The 21,945-nt window shown below is 35.9% G+C and overlaps 1 protein-coding gene across 5 annotated transcripts in view; it reads left to right on the top strand.

Annotated features, from left to right (window-relative positions):
* Window positions 1-20,787, top strand: part of LOC145018757 (uncharacterized) — a 51,273-nt gene extending 30,486 nt beyond the window's left edge. The window contains exons 2-7 of one of the 5 annotated variants that reach the window (XM_078976605.1): window positions 17,304-17,849; window positions 17,920-18,045; window positions 18,121-18,252; window positions 19,217-19,330; window positions 19,447-19,892; window positions 19,975-20,787. In XM_078976605.1, the coding sequence (XP_078832731.1) occupies window positions 17,304-17,849; window positions 17,920-18,045; window positions 18,121-18,252; window positions 19,217-19,330; window positions 19,447-19,892; window positions 19,975-20,655 (2,045 nt within the window). In that variant the 3' untranslated portion in view covers window positions 20,656-20,787. The remainder of the gene's footprint in view (window positions 1-17,303; window positions 17,850-17,919; window positions 18,046-18,120; window positions 18,253-19,216; window positions 19,331-19,446; window positions 19,893-19,974) is intronic. The other 4 variants (XM_078976607.1, XM_078976606.1, XM_078976608.1 and 1 more) reach the window with 4 other exon arrangements.
* The last annotated feature ends 1,158 nt before the right edge of the window (window positions 20,788-21,945 follow it).

Genomic DNA, 21,945 nt, shown 5'->3' on the forward strand with positions numbered 1-21,945 from the left:
AACATCCCTCCACATCTGACAACCATCGCATAGCAACAATTGGATCCTGAACCCCATCGAAGGTAGGGGGCTTTGTATTATCGAAGTCCCGATACTGAAAACCTCTACCGGTTCCTCCCCCTGCCGTTGTAGCCACCACGACAGCCGTCTCTGTACGAGCTGCATAGCGCTCATCAAAATACTCGATCATGGCGGTCTTGATCGACCCAAACAGTTCCGACAACTCGGCCCGAAACATAGCAGCAACCTCATCATGTAGGATCTCACGAATCCTAGCATCCAACTCGTCTGTGCTCATCTGCCCGATAACCTCGGGTGGTGCTGACCCACCCTGACCGCCTCCTCCTGCTCCCGATCCTGACCCGGATCCGCTCCCAGCATGCCTCGTAACCAGCATACTCAAAAACACCGCAAATATCATATACCTCCCACTAACCCGGGAACCGACTCTCAACCCAGCCCTAGGGGTTGTGACTTCCTTGATACGTGTATGGGTCCTGTGCTTTTAGTAGTACGAGCCCATACTACCTTCCATACCTACCCATATTTATATCAAGTATCACCACGACACCCTGGTGAAGAACATGCATAACAAGCACTCAACCCTCACTCCTAGAGGAACACCGGAAATCTCATATAGAAAGAAACCCTAGGCTCGCAGGCATCATAAAGCAGGCAACTCTATCATGCAATTCCTAAAGATCCCTTGCCTAGTACTAGCAAGTTGTTCTATCATATCACATAAACAAATAACTTGCATGGTATTTTGGGGCTACTTACTGGCTCCGGCTGATCGTACCTCCGCGTCTTCCTTTACTCATTTTTTTGAAAACCATTTTAAAATCTCTTTTGAAAACTCTCCTTGATTTGAGACTGGATTCGCACGAATGTTCCTCCAATTTACTCAAACCAAGACTCTGATACCAACTTGTAACGTCCATAAAAATTCCAACCAATTTAAACTTTTAAAAAACAACCCAATTTCATAAAGTTATTACAAAAAGGTTTTCAATACATTTATTATCAGAGTATTTCCCAGAACCACATCATAAACACATAAATCATGAGGAGTGGTACGATCACGCCTTTGCCTTGCCACGGTCTCCTGAAGTACCTGAAACATTTAAACCACAACCGTAAGCCCAAAAGCTTACTAAGATACCCCCAAAATACCAACCACATATACCATACACATAACATGCCTATCATAACAGAACATAGAACAACCATGCACTTCGGGTCTACATTGTGACTGGTCCGCCGCACCGGGCCTTCAGTCCACCTGGTCCACCTTACGACTCTAGTCATATCCATCGACTCTGCAGTGTGGTTGGTCCGCCCGCACCAGGCCTTCAACCCACCTAGTCCACTCTCTAAGTCTACATTATGATTGGTCCGCCCGCACCAGGCCTTCAGTCGGCCTGGTCCACTCTCGGAGCCTCGTCACGTCTGGTCCGCCCTCGTGGGGCCTACAGCCTATCCGGACTGCTCGCTGGGGCTTCGGGATATCCGGTCCGCCCTGGGTATGTTGGCCTACAGCACAAAGCAGGACCCGCCTCAACCCAACCCCAGTCCAACATCCATGTGCACATAAACATACAATCATATACAATTCACATCCAATCACACCGATCGAGCAGATCACATAACATAACATCATCCTAACTAGCATACTGACCTAACCGGGTCTCTAACATATACCACCCTAACTACCAGGATGCAAACATAGCAAAGCAATAACATAACAATGATACCCGGATTACAATATGATAAAGGGTCGGCCTTGGTGCCTTAGACCCTATCGATATATTGAGGATAACTCACCTCGTAACTGCTGAAACTCTGAACTGAAGAAGTAGATTCCCGAATCAGCGACTCACCGAAAATACCGAACTATTCGAAGTAGCAAAACAATCATTAGACCAAGCACAATATCCTTCCATGACTAAGGCCCAACACCAGAAAATGAAGGGCCCAACACTAGGTAAGCTTCTCAAGCCACTAGTAACCTACTAATGGCCCAATTTGCTACATTGGGCCCAATCCTTTAATAGGCCTCAACCTAAGCCCATAATATATTCCTTGGTCCATGTAATATGATTTCTGATGGCTCACTAAGGCCCAAATACCCAAACATGTCGCAAAACTCATGATCCATACAGATAGACTACGCGGGGCGTACCCCCCCATGTATGGTAAGCGTACATGCAAAATGGTGAGTACGCGGGGCGTACATCACTTTACGCGGGGAGTAAACTCGCTGAACTAAAAGTCCTCATAAGTCCTTAATGGCTTCAGCTCTTAAGCCCAAACTTTACATCCATCGACCAAACATGCCTAGGATCCATAAAGTCGCAAACTTTATCACTTGGGACGTCCATAAAGCTCTCAATCCAAGGTCTTAATCCATTAAGACCTATCTATATCACATATGAGACAACCAAAGCCCTTGGGACCTTATTTTTCTTGCTCAAGACCTCTCCTAAGGTCAAAAAGGACAGCTAATCTCAACCAACCCGAATCATACATCAAGATGAGGTTTTTAGGACAAGAATGATGTCAAAACTTCATAACACCAAGATCCCCACAAAATAAATGTCAAGCAAGAGACTTTATACCTCAAAAGGGCTCTAGAAGATGATGCCTTTCCAGATCTACAAGCTCCAGCCTCCCCACTCCTTCCTTGACAACTTCCTCTTTCTTCTTCTTCGCTCTCCTTTTCCAAAACAAGTTTTCCATGGTCAAACACACCCAACATTGGAGGTGGGACGGCTATCTAAGGTTTCTGAGGATAAGAAAGTGTTTATGGAGGCTAGGATAAGAACCATTATGTTCCTTTTATAGTGGATGTCCCAAAAATTAGGGTTAAATGACTCTGGGCGTACGCCTTGAACACTCACGACCAACTTTCCCCATTAAGTTGGGCGTATCCATGCGCGCCCCAACATGCATGCATGGTCTTCCATGCAGATTTTTTTTTCTACAAGGGCCATTCTTGCCAAATCTTCAAAGTGTCATAACTCCTTCATTCTAGATCCGATTCTGATGAACTTTATATCCACGGAAAGGTGGCGAGAAGATCTTCGCTTCTAGCAGCACACGCTGATCCGAAACCTTCCCGAATAATATCCCATCGCTCATGAAAGACAGAAACGCCCTTACTCTTGATCTCGGGAACCCATCAATAGATAATTTAAGAACTGGGTGTTACAAAAAGTTAACTCATGTCAAAAAGTTAAAAGTGAACGAAAAAGAAGTTAAAATTCCATCAGCACCCCTCCCTTTCATGACCTTCCTTGGATATGTCGTGGGCACAAAATGACAAAACAATCAACTGGTCTCTGGTCGCCACACTGTGGCGACCTAGTGTCACGTCGTGGGTACCGATCTAAATGGCTTATTCGAGTTAAGATGCCTTAAATCATTTTCAGGTGCTTAAAAGCCCAGACCTATTCCTTCCTATTGTCTTGATGGATAAAGTTTCTAGATTTATCCATTAAGATGCTCCATTAAGAAAAAATAACGAAACGTAGGTTCTAAAGGTCATTTAAGAGGTATAACTCATCCATTAAATCCTTAGTCATAAGAGATACAAGCCCAAACTTTCCAGAAAGGTATTCAGGGTCTTAGTAATCCATAAAAATGTAAAATTTGTGGACATGCATACCCCATTCATGTTCTCCCTTAAATCTAGGTTAAAAAAAAGAAGAAAATGGACCTAAAGCTCATGCAAGATTTCCAAATCATAGCCATTTTTCAGATTTATAAGATATAACGTCCTTGGGACTCCAAAGAGTCATAAAGTTGAAAACTTTATCTCTTTGCTCCACTCAAAATCCAATAAAAGAGTTTATAATCAAAATAACTCTAGATCTCTAAGGAGAAAATAAAAGACTTGGTCAAGAGCCTTACATATGGTCCACCAAGATGCTCTCAGAGGTTGGGGAATCCTGCTAGCTGGACTCTTACACAAAGTCTCCCTTTAGTTCCTTCAAAATCACTAAAAGCTAGCATATGAGCTCCAAAAGCTTAAAATAAGACAAGGGCTACAGTTTTGGCGTTTTGAGAGTGGTAGAAATTGAGGAGGAATAAACACTACACTCGTCATTCCTTTAAATAGGACGCAAAATCAAGGAATTAGGGTTTCATTAAAATTAGCTACTACATCGTGGCACATATGACCATGCCATGGTGGGTCATTTAAAATCCACGATCAAATAAAACATCACCATGCTGTGGTGGTGACGCTCCACCATGCCGTGGCCACCCGTAATAAAGACTTAATAATATAATGGATTAATTCATATCTAAAACGACTGTTACAAAATTCATTTAGTTGCTCATCTCTCTATAAAACATAAAAAAATAATCAATCTCATGAAGAATTTGTCAAATATTTGCTAATTAATTACAATCATGTATATTGACAATTTCACTTGAGTCGAGTGTAGCACTAATATCCATATTATCTAATTAAGTAGAATCGATCTTTGCAAAGAGATTAAAATTAGTTAATCAAATTATTTTCACTTGAATTGATTGTTGTCCCAAACATTTACTAAATGTATCAATAGAATCGATTATTGTTCTAAACTTTGTAATCGCTAATAAAATGATCTAATGAATTATTTCCTATTAGTAAGTTCATTGGTTCGCTCCCATTATTTAAGTTTGCTATGGAACTTGCTTTATATATATATATATATATATATATATATATATATATATATATATATATATATATATATATATATATATATATATATATATAACACAGAAAATTTTAAAACAAAATTTTCATTTAAAAATCGTTTATCTCTTTAACACTTTTTGTAAAAATCTATTTTTGTTTAAATTACAAAAAAACATAACTCCATAATAAAATAAATAGTAATCCAAGATCCTCTTAAAACATAACTCTTTCTCTGGTGTGTATAATCGAGCCGGTGTCGTCCCGTGATCCTGAGAAAACCTGAAACACAAAGCACAAAACACTGTAAGCACGAAGCTTAGTGAGTTCCCCAAAATACCACACATAACACATACTAGCCACTCGAGGCTATAACTCTGTGGTCCCATGGGCCCTAACTCTATGGACCCTCTGGTCCTAGCTCTATGAACCTTCCGGTTCTAACTCTGATATACTTTCATATACACACGACATAAATCATATAGAAATAATGCAGTGCAACACATTACATAAATATCATACAATAGCTCTGTCACATATCTCTAACTGCCACTCAAGGTAAAGTATAGTGAGAAGACTCACCTCAAACGAAGTCGGGTGAATTCTTGTGCTCAACGTCCCGACCTAGCCTCCTCCTATTATTCAAATAACATCCCCGATCAATACTCTCTCATTGTCTCAGCTCTAAAGATTGGATAGAAGACTATTCTACCCTTCCTTGAACTCTGTTAAGTCAGTCTTGACCAAAACCCTAAAGTCAATGGAACTCAACGGTCAAACTTTGACCTGACTCGTCGAGTGCACATGGGCGAATCGGCGAGCCCACATGTGTCCACTGAATCCTCCTTCTAGCCTCTCTTAACACGTCGAGCCAACCCCTAGCTCGACGAGTTACACCTGGTATGAATCGCGGGGCAACCCCAACTCGACTCGTCGAGTTCCCACCATGACTATGCTCATCCGACCCTCTGAGACCAGATCCGCTTTGCCAACTAGTAGATCTAACCTTCTAGCACTCAAAAGTCACGTAAAGGTTCAAACTTTATGTTCATGCCACCCACAATTAGCCATAAATGGAGAAATAACCCTTAAAATGATCACCTAAGCTCCAAACTCATAAAGGACTGCATAAAGTTGGGGAATAGGGACTCTCTGGACCTCTTCAGGTCCAGATCTAAAGATATACACACAAAGGGACATCACATACTCTAGATCTCTTACCAAAAAGAAGAGAAGAAACCCTAGATTCATGGAATCTATCACACAAACGAAGATGAACATGAATCCTTACCTCTTACAGCAGCTCTGAACGAAATGATGGAAGATTTGAGTCCCACAAAGCAGTCTAACACGAAATCCATCATTCCCCTTGCTAGAACACCCCAAAATGTGATGAATTGGCCCTCCTCTTGCACCACAAGCTTTCTCTCTGTTCTCTAGGGTTCCTCAGGTTGTAGTGGCCGCAAATGAAGGCCATAAGGACCTTTAAATAGGTCCCAAAACCAAGAAATTTGGGTTTCTCTGGCCAGCACCTACTCGGCGAGTCCCTCCTCTAACTCGTCGAGTCCACTCATTTAATCCGCGTGGAAAACCCGTCTCAACTCGGCGAGTTGGATCCTCAACTCGTCGAGTCTCTCCTTTAATCAAAAGATTAAACTACACAATAATAACCCTAAAAATCCGGATGTTACAATTCTCGCCCACTTGAATTAGATTTCGCCCTCGAGATCATCCCTTAACCACTCATAGGCCTAATCATTAACCCGAAATGCACTACTGAAACAATCTTCGTACCACACTGATATTTCCTCTATGGACATCCGAAACCACATAGAACCTCCAAAACCAGAGTTTAAACCAACTCTTTCGCTGCTAGAAAAAATCCCCTTCCCAATAACCGGAAACTCTAGTGGCCTGATCTGCCGCCAGACCGCCTACTTGAACGATCAACATGATTTTTGCTCTTCGAATATCAACCCAGTTTCCTCACTGGCTCACTGATGCCCATAAGACCACAACCAACAACCGGCTATCTCTCCTTCAAACCGATCATGCCAAAACATATGAATCATGCCCCACGGATAAAAGGGTTCACACTCCACCAGGGCACATCTACTAGACTGCTATCATAATTCCTCCGGACAAAGAATCCCCCAACACTCTGTCCTCAGACACAAAAGCATAACCATGCTCTCTCAGAAGAGTCCACAAACATCCCATTCATAAACCTCAACTCCAAATTCCATATCTCTTTAACACCACACGAGGTCTGACCATCGTCTATCCGCATAACTCTTCTGATGGCTCTGGGCCGTCAACAACCTCTGCCTGACATGTTGAATTTGCTCGGTCGTCTAAAGCACCATCTTTGTACCACCCATCACACATTGTCCTACCTCTCCCCAGCAAATGGGAGTCCGACACCTCCTCCCATACAACAGCTTAAAGGGTGGCATATCAGTGCTCGAATGATGGTTGTTATTATAGGAAAACTCAGCCAAGGGTATGTACGTGTCCCAACTCACTCCGAAATCCAATACACATGCCCGAAGCATGTCCTTGAGCGTCTGAATCATCCGCTCGCTCTGCCCGTTAGTCTGTAGGTGTTAGGCGATATTAAAATGCAACCCTGTGCTCAACTCCTCATGGAATTTCTTCCAGAATCTGGAAGTGAAACGTACATCTTGATCTAAGACAATCGAGATCGGTACTCCGCGCCATAATACCACCTCCCTCACGTACCACTCTACCAGGCTCTCCACAGAAGATCTCCCACTGACTTCCTCTTCGCATCAACTATCTCGGCTCATGTGACACATAACTCACAAAATTCTCAAATGAAAAACTACAATCCAACTGAAAATCAACTTAGCCCAGACAGAGACGGAGACCCCAGTCTCGCCCCTGGTCCAACCACCATGCTTCAAAACTCAATACTAGGGCTATTCAAGCCTAAAACTCTTCTGCATCATACACTAATCGGAGAACAGTCCACCATCACGCTCTCTTGCTGTCTAGTGAGTACTATGGCTCCCCGCAACATCACGGCAGCCTCTGACTAGTAAGTACTACGGCTCCCCGTAGTACCACGACTCCCTCTCTCTGAATTGTGAGTACTACGGCTCCCTGTAGCATCACTACACCCTCTGACTAGTGAATACTATAGCTCCCCGTAGCTTCACCCCATACTCTCATTCACATATTAATGCCACACTATGTCCACTAACTCATGCTTCGCAGACTATCATAGATAGCTACACACACCTGCCCTACATATGCATCACAGACTCTGGCGGCAACCGTTATAATAAAAATACCTACCTCTGCGGAGATCCACTTTCTTAAATAATCCCTCTTGATGTCAATACCCGAAGGGCTCCCACTGGAACCGTAGATACATGATACACCACTAGTCGTCTCAAATTCAAGATTCTAAATAACTCCGAATTAGGAACATTATACCCGGGTACCACAGAAGACCATTTCAGAACATCACACAAGGTCCTGCCTCAACCACTGATCTCCTACTCCTAGCATCATACAGATACAACAATTCATTTCCTCTTAACCCCATAAATAATTCTTCATTTTACCCAATGTGCAACTTCAGTATATCCAAACACTCGATTGGAATACAAGGAAAACGTTAACGCCTCATAACACGCTGATGATCCTACGAAACCTTTTCCCCTACTGCTCAAAATCCAAGCAAGAGTGCACATACCGGCCCGGGAATTGGCTGCTCGATAATCTTCTATCCTCCCCAAAAAGGGCATATACAATCCATACTTTGACCCATAAGTTTTCAACTGCCCATACCATCATTACGAATCTTCCACTTGAAACGGCCCTGACCACCACCAGATTCCTGACCATTGGCCACCTACCGTGGAGACACCCATCCTTTCTCAGACACATAACACATGCATCATCTTGCTCTGTACCTTTCCTTGATCACCAATGACCCTGGTCTCATGAATTCGAGCCGCAGGTCTCTGTATCCAACCCTTAACCGGTCTTACACAAATCTCTAGTTCCTTCAATAGAATACCTGGTTCTCCCCCACTTAGGGTTCAAACCATCACGAATTGACATATCAACACTCTACCCCACAGACGGTTTCCTCCAGAAACATCGCACCTACGCTAGGAAGGTGCCACACAACGCCCAATGATCTCCCCACGCGGAGATCAAGAAACGTCAAATACCTAAACCTCCAAAGAAATCCTCAGGAACTTCTCATCACGACTGCCTCTAGCCATTCAAAGTCTCATACCATCCCAATACTAAACATCCCAACTGTCCAGTACTATCACTGACTCTTAGACTGAAACAATAAATCATCATACTCCTCATCCTCGACTTCTCAACCCCTGATTCAACACAAGAATCATTACGAGAATAGGGACTCCATTACCATACTCAGTACCCATCACAGATAGAAGAGCCACCGCTCTGATATACTCGACTGGATTACTCGCTGATACCACTACCACACGCCCTACTATACTCAATTAGAGTGTATTGTGGTCCTTGACTATCTCTGTCCCCACTGACTACCTGCTCATGATAGATCATTTCCTTGCCGCAGACATACTGCCTGATACTCTGGTGGAAAATCGTCATCAACGTCAACACGTAGGGTTTACTCCTAAACCCAAAAATGAAGTCTCACGCCTCTCCTACTTCCCACAGGAAACATAAATAACACCTATTAAGTCACAGAAGGTGACATCTCCTCCATAGGCTGATTGCTCACTCAGACCGCAATCCCCCATAAATGTATGCTCTATTAATCCCTGAGTCTTGCGACCACATCTGACATCTTATCAAGATACTCTGAAATACTCTCGACCTCCCTCTCAAGGGATGCCTCTTCGGACTCAATCATGGCCCTCAGGCCTAAAACCACATCGCGCCTAAACTCCACCAATCAATCCTGATCGGACAACTAGAGAATCACAAACATCATTTGCTAAGAGCCATGGTACTCAACCCCTGACATCTCTTTTCAACCTGCTACAATATATGGTACTCGAACCATAACATCACTCCTCAATTTGCTCCGATGCATGGTACTCGAACCATAACATCACTCCTCAATCTGCTCCGATGTATGGTACTCGAACCATAACATCACTCCTAAATCTGCTCCGATGAATGGTACTCGAACCATAACATCACTCCTCAATCTTCCCCGATGCATGGTATACGAACCATAACATCACTCCTCAATCTACTCCGATGTATGGTACACGAACCATAACATCACTCCTCAATTTTCTCCGATGTGTGGTACTCGAACCATAACATCACTCCTCAATCTGCTCTAATGCATGGTATACGAACCATAATATCACTCCTCAATCCGCTCCTTAGAACCTTCAAAATATTCCCTGTATCGAGTATGGGTCCTTTGCTTTCGGTAGTACGGGCACATACTACCTGCCACATCTACCCATACTTTCCACACGTACCATCCCAGAGCTCCTAAGTAGCTGCTCAACCTTCTTGTTCACTAATTCCGCCACACGTGCTCGCTCCTCAGCGAAATGCTCTACTCCGCCATCGTACTCATCTGACTAAGGTTACTCCCTTGGCTCTTCCTTGGTCCTCCCATTTCTCCGCCATTAGCTGCTAAAGAGCTCCTAATGATGCCAGCCATCTACCTCTTGAATATCGTCATATTCACTTGGTAGCTGACTCCTATCATCGAGAGTTCTACAAAGCACGAAGCAAGCAACATTCGGGCATCGAAGAATACATAAAAGTCGCTCTGGGTGATAACTCCACTTGCTCTGCTCATTCTCAAAAGTACCACCAAACTCTGTACTCTACCCCTTGCGGGTTCTAACTATCCTTTCGATAAGCACAACAACACTCATCTAGGTATCTCTCCTAGATTACCCCTCTACTCAAATCCCCTAAAAGGATTCCAACTGAATACTCTCACTCATCACGTTCTCAAAAGCACATCACATATAACAACAATCTCTTAGGCTAAGGCATCACAAATCAAGCCACTCTAGTCCTAAGATATGAAATACCTAGCCTGTCTCTAGCATGCATAATATCTCATAAAATGTATCATAAATATCTCATAATACAAAAGTAAGGGTATTTTGGGAAATCACCATTCGGGCTCTGCCTGATTGTACACACTGCTCTTTCTTGCTTTCTCTTTGAACTCTGATTCACTTTTAGAAAATCATTTCATTGAAAAATTTTCTTACTCCCTTAGTTTGAGTCCAGATTACCCGAAGGTGCATGTGAATCCCTCAAACAAAGGCTCTGATACCAACTTGTAACACCGAAAATTTTAAAACAAATTTTTTGTTTAAAAATCGTTTATCTCTTTAACACTTTTTGTAAAAATCTCATTTTTCTTTAAATTACAAAACAAAAAAAAACATAACTCCATAATCAAATAAATGGTAATCCAGGATCCTCTTAAAACATAACTCTTTCTCTGGTGTGTACAATCGAGTTGGTGTCGTCCCGTGATCCTGAGAAAACCTGAAACACAAAGCACAAAACACTGTAAGCACGAAGCTTAGTGAGTTCTCCAAAATACCACACATAACACATACTAGCCACTTGAGGCTATAACTCTGTGGGCCCTTGGGCCCTAACTCTATAGACCCTCTAGTCCTAGCTATATGAACCTTTCGGTTCTAACTCTGATATACTCTAATATACACACGACATAAATCACATAGAAATAATGCAGTGCAACACATCACATAAATAGCATACAATAGCTCTGTCACATAACTCTAACTACCACTCAAGGTAAAATATAGTGAGAAGACTCACCTCAAACGAAGTCGAATGAACTCTTGTGCTCAACGTCCCGACCTGGCCTCCTCTTATTATTCAAATAACATCCCCGATCAATACTCTCTCATTATCTCAACTCTAAAGATTGGGTAGAAGACCATTCTACCCTTCCCTAAACTCTCTTAAGTCAGTCTTGACCAAAACCCTAAAGTGAACGGTCAAACTTTGACCCGACTCGTCGAGTGCACATGGGCAACTCGGCGAGTCCACTCATGTCCACTGAATCCTCCTTCTAGCCTCCATTGACACGTCGAGCCAACCCCTAGCTCAACGAGTTACACCTGGTATGAATCGTGGGGCAACTCCGACTCGACTCGTTGAGTCTCTCCATGGACTCGGCGAGTTCCCACCATGACTATGCTCATCCGACCCTCTGAGGCCAGATCCGCTTTAACAACTACTAGATCTAACCTTTTAGCACTCAAAAGTCACGTAAAGGTTCAAACTTTATGTTCATGCAACCCACAATTAGCCATAGATGGAGAAATAACCCTTAAAATGATCACCTAAGCTCCAAACTCATAAAGGACTACATAAAGCTGGGGAATAGGGACTCTCTGGACCTCTTAAGGTCCAGATCTAAAGATATACACATAAGGGGACATCACATACTCTAGATCTCTTACCAGAAAGAAGAAAAGAAACCCTAGACTCATGAAATCTATCACACAAACGAAGATGAACATGAATCCTTACCTTTTACAGCAGCTCTGAACGAAATGATGGAAGATTTGAGTCCCACAAAGCAACCTAACACGAAATCCATCATTCCCCTTGCTAGAACACTCCAAAATGTGATGAATTGGCCATCCTCTTACACTATAAGCTTTCTCTCTATTCTCTAGGGTTCCTCAAGGTGTAGTGGCCGCAAATGAAGGCCATAAGGACCTTTAAATAGGTCCCAAACTCGAGAAATTAGGGTTTCTCTGCCCAACACCTACTCGGCGAGTCCCTCCTCTGACTCGTCGAGTCCACTCATTTAATCCGCATGGAAAACCTGTCTTGACTCGGCGAGTTGGATCCTCAACTCGTCGAGTCTCTCCTTTAATCAGAAGATTAAACTACACAATAATAACCCTGAAAATCCGGATGTTACAATATATACACACACACACACATAGAGATAGAGAGAAAGAGAGAAGTTGTTCTAATTGGAAAAAAAGATTGTAAACAAGCGAATGAATCTGGACCAGTCATTTCAAAACCGCTCTAATGTATCGAATCGGTCCGATGGAACTGATGATATTCACACACACACACACATACACACTCACACACACACACACATATATATATATATATATATATATGTGTGTGTGTGTGTGTATGTGTATATATATATATATATATATATATATATATATATATATATATATATATATATATATATATATATATATATATATATATGTTTCAAAACCGCTCTAATGTATCGAATCGGTCCGATGGAACTGATGATATTCACACAGTCACACACACACACACAGATATATATATATATATATATATATATGTGTGTGTGTGTGTGTATGTATATATATATATATATATATATCGTCCGAATTCGGTAGGAACCCAAAAATAGGTAGGAACAACGATGATTATTCTCCACCAATCATTTCGTTAATAACACAAACGTCAAACACATTTATTTGGTCGTGACGCGTTCGCACACGGTGTACGCGTATGAAATTTAATATGGACTTGAGGGAATTATGATGAGCGACAAGGTCCATAGAATTTCATTCATATGGGTTTTCATTTTCATTTTCATTTATTTATTATTATTTTTTTTTAGTTATTACTATTATTCATTTTTTTTTTTTGTATTTTTCTTTAAAAAAATTCAATATTTTTTTCTTGAATAGATATATGTTCGGTTTTAATGTTTATAAAACTTTGAATTAACATATTTTTTATCGTAAAAGTTAAGGATCATAATCATATTCAATCAAAATGTTTTTGAATAATAAATATTTTGAATAATCTCTATTTGGATCATATTATGTTCTGCAATTTTTTTTAACTTTTAACTTGTTAAAATCAAGTTATTATCTAAAACACCTTATTTTTAAAAAAAAATCTTCTTACAAAGTCATTAGAATAGTGAGTAGAAGTATTTTAAAATTTTATAATATTTGGAGAATATTTTTCTTGGATTTTATAAATATAAAAATAGATTTTTTTTTTTCAAATTTCCATTATTGTGCTCATCTTGTAGAAAATTAAATTTTAAGAACTTTGTTTTTTTTTTCATATTTTTTTTCCATAGAACAAAAAAAGTATGTTGAAAAACTAAGCCGGTAGGAAAAAAAAAAAACTTACCAGCCTTATAGGTTGGACTCTTTTCATGCTCGGGGTGGGGGCACCTATGAGCTCCTCGAAAGGCATAATGATCGAATTTCCCTTTTCTTTTTTCTTTTAATATTCTTCCAATCATCACTTCTACCTTCCAAACATTTAACATTCACCGCAAATTATCAAAATCTCACAATTAATTATGAAAATATCATATTATCTTGCGAAATTTTGACGATAAATAAACTTAAATCTTGATCATATATTTTTTCAATCTAAAGGACAAAAATAGTACTCGCGGTTCCTATAATTTCTTTAGTTCCTATTTGACTCTCTCTCTCTCTCTCTCTCTCTCTCTATATATATATATATATATATATATATATATATATATATATATATATATATATATATAAGATATAGATCCGGTAAGAAATTTTCTTTGGTAAGAAGGTAAGAAGTTTTTTTTCTACATATTTTTTTGACGAACAAAAAAAATGAATCACTAGATGATTCATTTGTAAGATGATTCATAAGAAAAAATTCTCAAAAAAACATCTATATGATTCATTTTTAAGTAAATTAAGAAAAAATCCACTTTTATGACAATTTTAGTGAATAACAACAAAATCATTATATAAATGAATAATCAAGATGTTTTTTTGAGAATTTTTTCTTGTGAATCATCTTACAAATGAATCATCTAATGATTTATTTTGTTTGTTCGCGAAAAAAACATGTAGAAAAAAAAACTTCTTACCTTCCTACCAAAAATTTTCTTATTATTTGATCTTCACTATATATATATATATATATATATATATATATATATATATATATATATATATATATATATATATATATATATATATATATATATATATATATACGGTTATGCTCATTTGAGATCATTATACTTTGTGAGATGGGGAGATGCAATCCTACCCTCTCATTTTGTAGAAAAAAAAATATTATTAAAAATCAAAATATTTGAAAATTAAAAAATTAATAATATTATTTTCGTCACTTTTTTAACCAAACAATTTAAAAAAAAATTAGAGTATTTCACGTATTTAAAAAAAAAAAAGTTAATTTTTTTTTATTTAGGTATGGAAAATGACAGAAATAATAATTAGAAAAGAATTTTTAGATTTTTCCTTTTATTTTGCATTTTAAAATTATTTTTAAATTGCGTCTCACGTTTTTATAAAATTAACATGGTCTCAAATGAATCTAAACTTCTCTCTCTATCTCTGTCTCTGTCTGTCTCTCTCTCTCCCTCTCTATCTCTCTCGATATATATATATATATATATATATATATATATATATATATATATATATATATATATATATATATATACAGTTAGGTTATTTTGTTTTTACTAACTATTGTGTATCAGAATGCACAAATCTGGACCAACGGATGAAATTAATCAATAAACATGATTTTAAAGTGTATGATATTACAATGGGATAACATATACCATATAATCATATAAATTTTTAGCAAAAGGGTATTTTGGACAATTAACCACATTTATAAACGGAAATTTTCGGATTTTTAGGGATAATTAAATATCCCAATTTAAAATCTGATTTTTTTTAATTAATTCATTTTTAATTCTAACGTAATTTGAAAACATAATCGATTTTACTATGTCAGAATATTTTTTTACTAGAATGATGTTTTTTCAGAATTTTATTATATTATAAAATTATTAAAGAATAACAAAATTATTGAATCCGAGGTTAAAAAATAACAACATTCTAACATATTCTTATACATCCAAACTTAAATACAAACTCTTACATATTCTTACAGACTCATAACCTTATACATTTTAATATAATTATACATATTCTACAAGAATATCAACAAAATTCTTAAAAAAAATAACAATATTCTTAAATTGTGAGTATGATCAAACTTGATTTATTCTTCAAGTTATTCATATTAGGTCTTCATCACATTTTTCCAGCCATTCCTATCATAAATACAACAAAAACTATTAATGGTTAAAAATATGTTAGTTGCAATCAACTATCACTTTATATATTCTGGTAGAATACATAAAATATGACAAAATACATAAAATACATTATGGCAGAATACATAGATTTTATTATGGCAGAATACATTTTGATATAATACATAGAATACATTCAAAAGTATCGTATTTACTGCTAATATAATGTTGTTGAACTCGATTCCAAATCTTCATCTAGTATGATCAATATTAAATTCCTTCTCCATGTCATTCTGAAAGAATAAGCTGCATTACGCGTTAGTATTACCAGTTAAGGAAATATACATGTTGTCAACAAACGTTCTTAAAAATATTCTGCCATAATGCATTTATATATTTTATGCTTTAGAATATTTATACATAAAATACATTATGTTAGAATATACTATTTTTCGTCATGTTTTCTTTCTTTTCCATATCAGAATGCAAAAATCTGTTCATTCCATGAGAATATAAATATTAAATAAAACATGTGTTGCTAATAATTCTGAAATAATGCATACCATATTGTTAGATTTTTCAGATTCTTTTTCACGCATTTTAACAAACACTTGTTAGGTATTATCATAATCGGATTATCAATTTTCAAATACTAACACTGAATTACAGAATTACATAATTAGAGATGTGAATCAAATAAATTGGGATATAAGATATATGAATTGTGAGACGGGTATATATAAAGGAAATATCGATTTTGATTTAATGAAATTGTTAGAACTGATCAGGAAAGGAAAAGAAATTTACCGTTTCATTGGAATTGGAATCCCCAGTCAATTGAACAATGTACAATCGCCTGCCTTGATTATTGAAGAACTAAAGTTGCAAAATATGGGTTAATTATTAGATTACCTGTATTATGTTAAGTATCCCTTCTCATGTACTTGTACACTCTTCTCTTCTACGATTCATGCTTAAAATATGGGCATATATATTATATATGTAAATTGGACCAGACTTAGGATGAGAGTATTTGACGAAGAAGAAGAGAATGGGAACAAGACGATGGTGTATTAGATGAAGAAGACGATAATGGATGTTTGTGGGGTGAAAAACTAACGCGTGTTGATGGTGATGAGGATTCAATATTTTTGTAGGGTTGAGAATTCCCCTAATTTAAAGGATAACAAATGTTTTAAATATTTACCATAATTAAATGTAGTCAAGATTAGTATTATACATTTTTTAATATTTATTGTTGAATTGTTTTTTTTTTTTTAATTCTGATTGGTTGTTAGAGGCATACAATAGCTGCTCTCGCTCTCTCTCTCTCTCTCTCTCTCTCTCTATATATATATATATATATATATATATATATATATATATATATATATATATATATATATATATATATATATATATATATATATATATATATATATATATATATACACGTCTTTAAATACAACAAATCATTGCATGGAATTTTTTTAATTAAATTACTAGACGTTATAGATTCGGCTCCAACAAAAAGGAATGCAAACCCCCAATACAGTGGCAAGATGATAAGCCAATCGAGGTTGCAAAGGGCTGTTATGGAGAGGCGTTGGTGGGAATTAGAAACCATAGTGAGAGGTGAAAGAAAGGCAATTCGGGAGTCAATCAACAACGATGAAGAAACTGTTCTCCACATATTGGTTAGAACAGGTCACAATTATTTTCTGAGAAAGTTGTTAAATCTTATAAAAGACACAAATGCCGATAAAGAAAGTTGGAACAGTTCAGATGGAAGCACTCCCCTTCACATTGCTGCAATTACTGGCAACAAAATTGCAGCTGATCTACTGATTAAAAAAATGCAATGGATGATGACAGTGGAAGATTCTTACTACCATATACCATTCGTGACAGCTTTTTTGCATATGAAACTAGATACCTCGGTATTTTTGGTCAAAGCCCTTCATAAGTATTTGCAAAACTACAAATGGCGTCCAGAAGATCTCTTAATGGCATTTAACCTTCTTATGGTTGTTATTTCTTCAAGAAAATATGGTAAGTAATTGATTCATCTTGTAAATACTATATATGAACCTTTGGCATACTCTTGCAATGTGCCTTGCAGATCTAGCATTGGACTTACTCGACGCATTTCCAGACTTCGCTGCTAAAGATACTTTTGAATTACTTATGACTTTAGCTAGAGACTTTCCAAGTGGAGTAGGTTGTTGGGAAAAAATTGTTTATCCATGTATCTTTCTTTACTCTTTCGTCTTAGGTCTTTTAATTATTCAAAGGATGATTGATAATGGTTTTCTTCTTTCAGCTTTGACAGACGTTCGATGTATGATCCTTAAAGAAACTATTTGTTTGCTTACTCCAGTACAATTTTGCTCCTCAGGAGCTTTGACTGAACCAATTAAGGACGCCTTATCAGGAATAATCAGGATATTAATTGGTAAGACACAAACGATAATCCCTATTCTAATCCCTATCCCTATTCTAATAAAAGAATATGTTTAATCTCATATTGACAAGTGTCATGCAATTAGAACCCCTCATTAATGTTATATATTATTTATCATGCCACTTGTCAATCTATTAATTATTCATTTTAAATTTCAAATTTTAAATTTTTCACTCTATTTTTATTAAATTACTAATTGATTCTTCATTTTAAATTTCAAATTTAAAATTTCTCCCTTTAATTATATTAAATTAATAACATTTAATTAAAAAAATAAAATAAAATTAATATAAATTATAAAATGATATAACTCCACGTATTTATTTAAATCAACGATTATAATTTTATATAACTAAAAAAATATCTCTTAAGTAATAATTTATTTAAAATAATTGTATAATACTTTTGATTTTTTAATACGAAAGTTTAATTAATTTTATAACCGTGGTTATCACGGGTTATAAACTAGTAAAAGAATATGTTTAATCTCATATTGACAAGTGTCATGCAATTATAAACCCTCATTAATGTTATATATCATTTATCATGCCACTTGTCAATCTATTAATTATTCATTTCAAATTTCAAATTTTACATTTTCCACTTTAATTTTGTTAAATTAATAGTTGATTCTTCATTTTAAATTTCAAATTTTAAAATTTCTCCCTTTAATTATATTAAATTAATAACATTAGATTAAAAAATAAAATAAAATTAATATAAATTATAAAATGATCTAACTCCATGTATTTATTTAAATCAACGATTATAATTTTATATAACTAAAAAAATATCTCTTAAGTAATAATTTATTTAAAATAATTGTATAATAATTTTGATTTTTTAATACGAAAGTTTAATTAATTTTATAATTGTGGTTATCACGGGTTATAAACTAGTAGTTTATATATATAATTAACATATGTTTGTCTAATAAATTTTTTTGCTACTGCAGTTTTAGTAATTATACCAATTATGGTGTCTCAATTGCTATTCTTCCTCATATGGACTGTTTATTTAGCATTTCGTATTGCTTATTGGGCACTTTGGAATGTCGCAAGATTAATATGTAAGAACATATGAATTCAATCCAATTAATCATTTCAAACAATTAATTAACTTCCAACAAAATTTATTTGTAATATCTTTTTTGAACTAATACAAGCTTTGTAATTAACTTGTTAGTGCCATCCATTCGGCGTATTGAGAAGAAAGTGAAAGAATACGAAAAAGCCAAAGAGGTTCTAAAAAAGGTATTTGAGAAAATAGACAAGTTAGGCAACATTGATACTCAACAGTTCTTATACAAAGAACCACTACTTGAGGCTGCACGTGGAAATGCCTATGAGGTTGTTGATGAAATCTTGTCCAGATCACCTCAAGCAATTTATTGGAAAGATAAAAATGGGTTTAACATCATCCATTTAGCAGTAATACATCGTTCAGAAAAAATCTACAACCTTATCTATGACAATTATGTCAATGTTGATCGTAGAAGTCTTTATAAAGAACAATTAGATTCATCTGAGAACAATATCTTGCACTTGGTTGGAAGATTGGCGCCTTCAAACAAACTCAAAAGTAGAAGAGGAGCAGCACTACAGCTTCAACGAGAACTTCAATGGTCTCAGGTACATTTTAAGGAGGATGAGTAGTTATTTAAATAATTACAATTTTTCTACCAAGTTATCATATATTCAAGATAATGTATAGGAGCTGAAGAAACTCGCGGATCCTACGTTCATTAGTGAAAAGAACATGTATGGGGAAACACCAGGTATGGTGTTTACAAGGGAACATGAGAAAATGGTGAAGGAAGGAGAAACGTGGATGAAAAATACCGCAGAATCATGCAGCATCACAGCTGCACTGATCACTACAATCGTATTTGCAGCAGCAATCACCGTACCTGGTGGAAGCCACCAAGAAACTGGTGTACCGTTGTTTACAAAAAATGCGGCTTTCATTGTCTTTGCTGCATCAGACTCAATAGCGTTGTGTGCATCGACTATGTCATTGCTAATGTTCTTATCTATCCTCACTACACGTTTTGCTGAGCAAGATTTTCTATTCGACTTACCGAATCAGTTAATTCTTGGTCTTTGCGCCTTGTTGATATCTACAACTGCGATGATGGTTGCCTTTGGTGCCACTTTGTTCCTTGTCTTTTCTCATCAGAAAGCATGGATGCTTGGTCCAATCTGTGGATTACTTTGCATACCGATTACGAGTTTTGCTATTCTTCAGTTTCCTCTTATAGCGGATTTAATGTTATCAACACATTCTACCATATTTGGCAAGCCATGTAGCAGCAGTCACAGTGGTCAGTTGAATCGCAATGGATTATGGTGGTTTCCTGATAAATTAAGCGAGTACATTCTGGGATTCATGTAATAATATAATTATAAAATGGGTGTGACAATGACGCGTAAGAATATGTGATTGTGTCTTTTGTAAGGATTTTGTCCTTTTGGCTTAGTTTAGTTATGAATTGGTTGGAAAGATGTTTGTTTCCTTTTTTCATTATTTTCTTTTGATATCTTATAGAATGAGATTACAACCCCACCTAGGGGTGTTCACCGCCCGATTTTTAGGTCAAACAAAAACCAAACCGTTAGTAAGCAAAAACCGAAGCTGAACCATTGAAAATATAAAACCGAACCAAACCAAACCGTTACTAACAATTGGCTTTGATTTGTTTTCACGGTTTGGGCTTTTTAGGTCCATTTTAATTGAATCCGTTATATATATATATATATATATATATATATATATATATATATATATATATATATATATATATATATATATATATATATATATATATATATATATATATATATATATAGGGTTAGGTTCATTTGAGACCACCTATATTTTGTAAGACCGTGAGACGCATTTTTTTATTTTTTTTTATTTTTTTTATTTTTTTTAGTTAATTCATGTTCTGAAAATAATATTTAAAAAAAAAGAATTTTTTTATTTTTCCATTTATTTTGCATTTTAAAATTATTTTTAGAATATGTACAGTGTAATATTCTATTTAGAATATTTCACGTATTTTTCAAAAAATATAGAATTTTTTTTAGTTAATTCATGTTCCGAAAATAATATTTAAAAAAAGAATTTTTAGATTTTTCCATTTATTTTGCATTTTAAAATTATTTTTTAGAATATGTCATAGAATATTTCACGTATTTTTCAAAAAAAAAAACGGAATTTTTTTTATTTTTTTTTATATTTTTTTTAGTTAACTCAAGTTCCGAAAATAATATTTAAAAAAAGAATTTTTGGATTTTTCCATTTATTTTGCATTTTAAAATTATTTTTAGATTTGGTCTCACGGTCTCACAAAATTAAAATTGTCTCAAATGAACCTGAACATATATATATATATATATATATATATATATATATATATATATATATATATATATATATATATATATATATATATATATATATATATATATATATATATATATATATATATATCAGGAAAATCATAGTCAAACTTAACAACTTTTTTCCGAACATAAAAAATGCCAAAACATGTCTATGTCACAGAAAAATAAACTTTCCGAGTAATATTTCTAATATAAAATTGCAAAAATGGTCACTGTGGAATGTATTTTTTGGAGTTTTAGTCCAAACCACGATATTTTTTTATTGGTAATCATTTTG

The sequence above is a fragment of the Lactuca saligna genome, chromosome 9 (genome assembly GCF_052625555.1).
Source record: "Lactuca saligna cultivar CGN05327 chromosome 9, ASM5262555v1, whole genome shotgun sequence".
Taxonomy (NCBI): domain Eukaryota; kingdom Viridiplantae; phylum Streptophyta; class Magnoliopsida; order Asterales; family Asteraceae; genus Lactuca; species Lactuca saligna.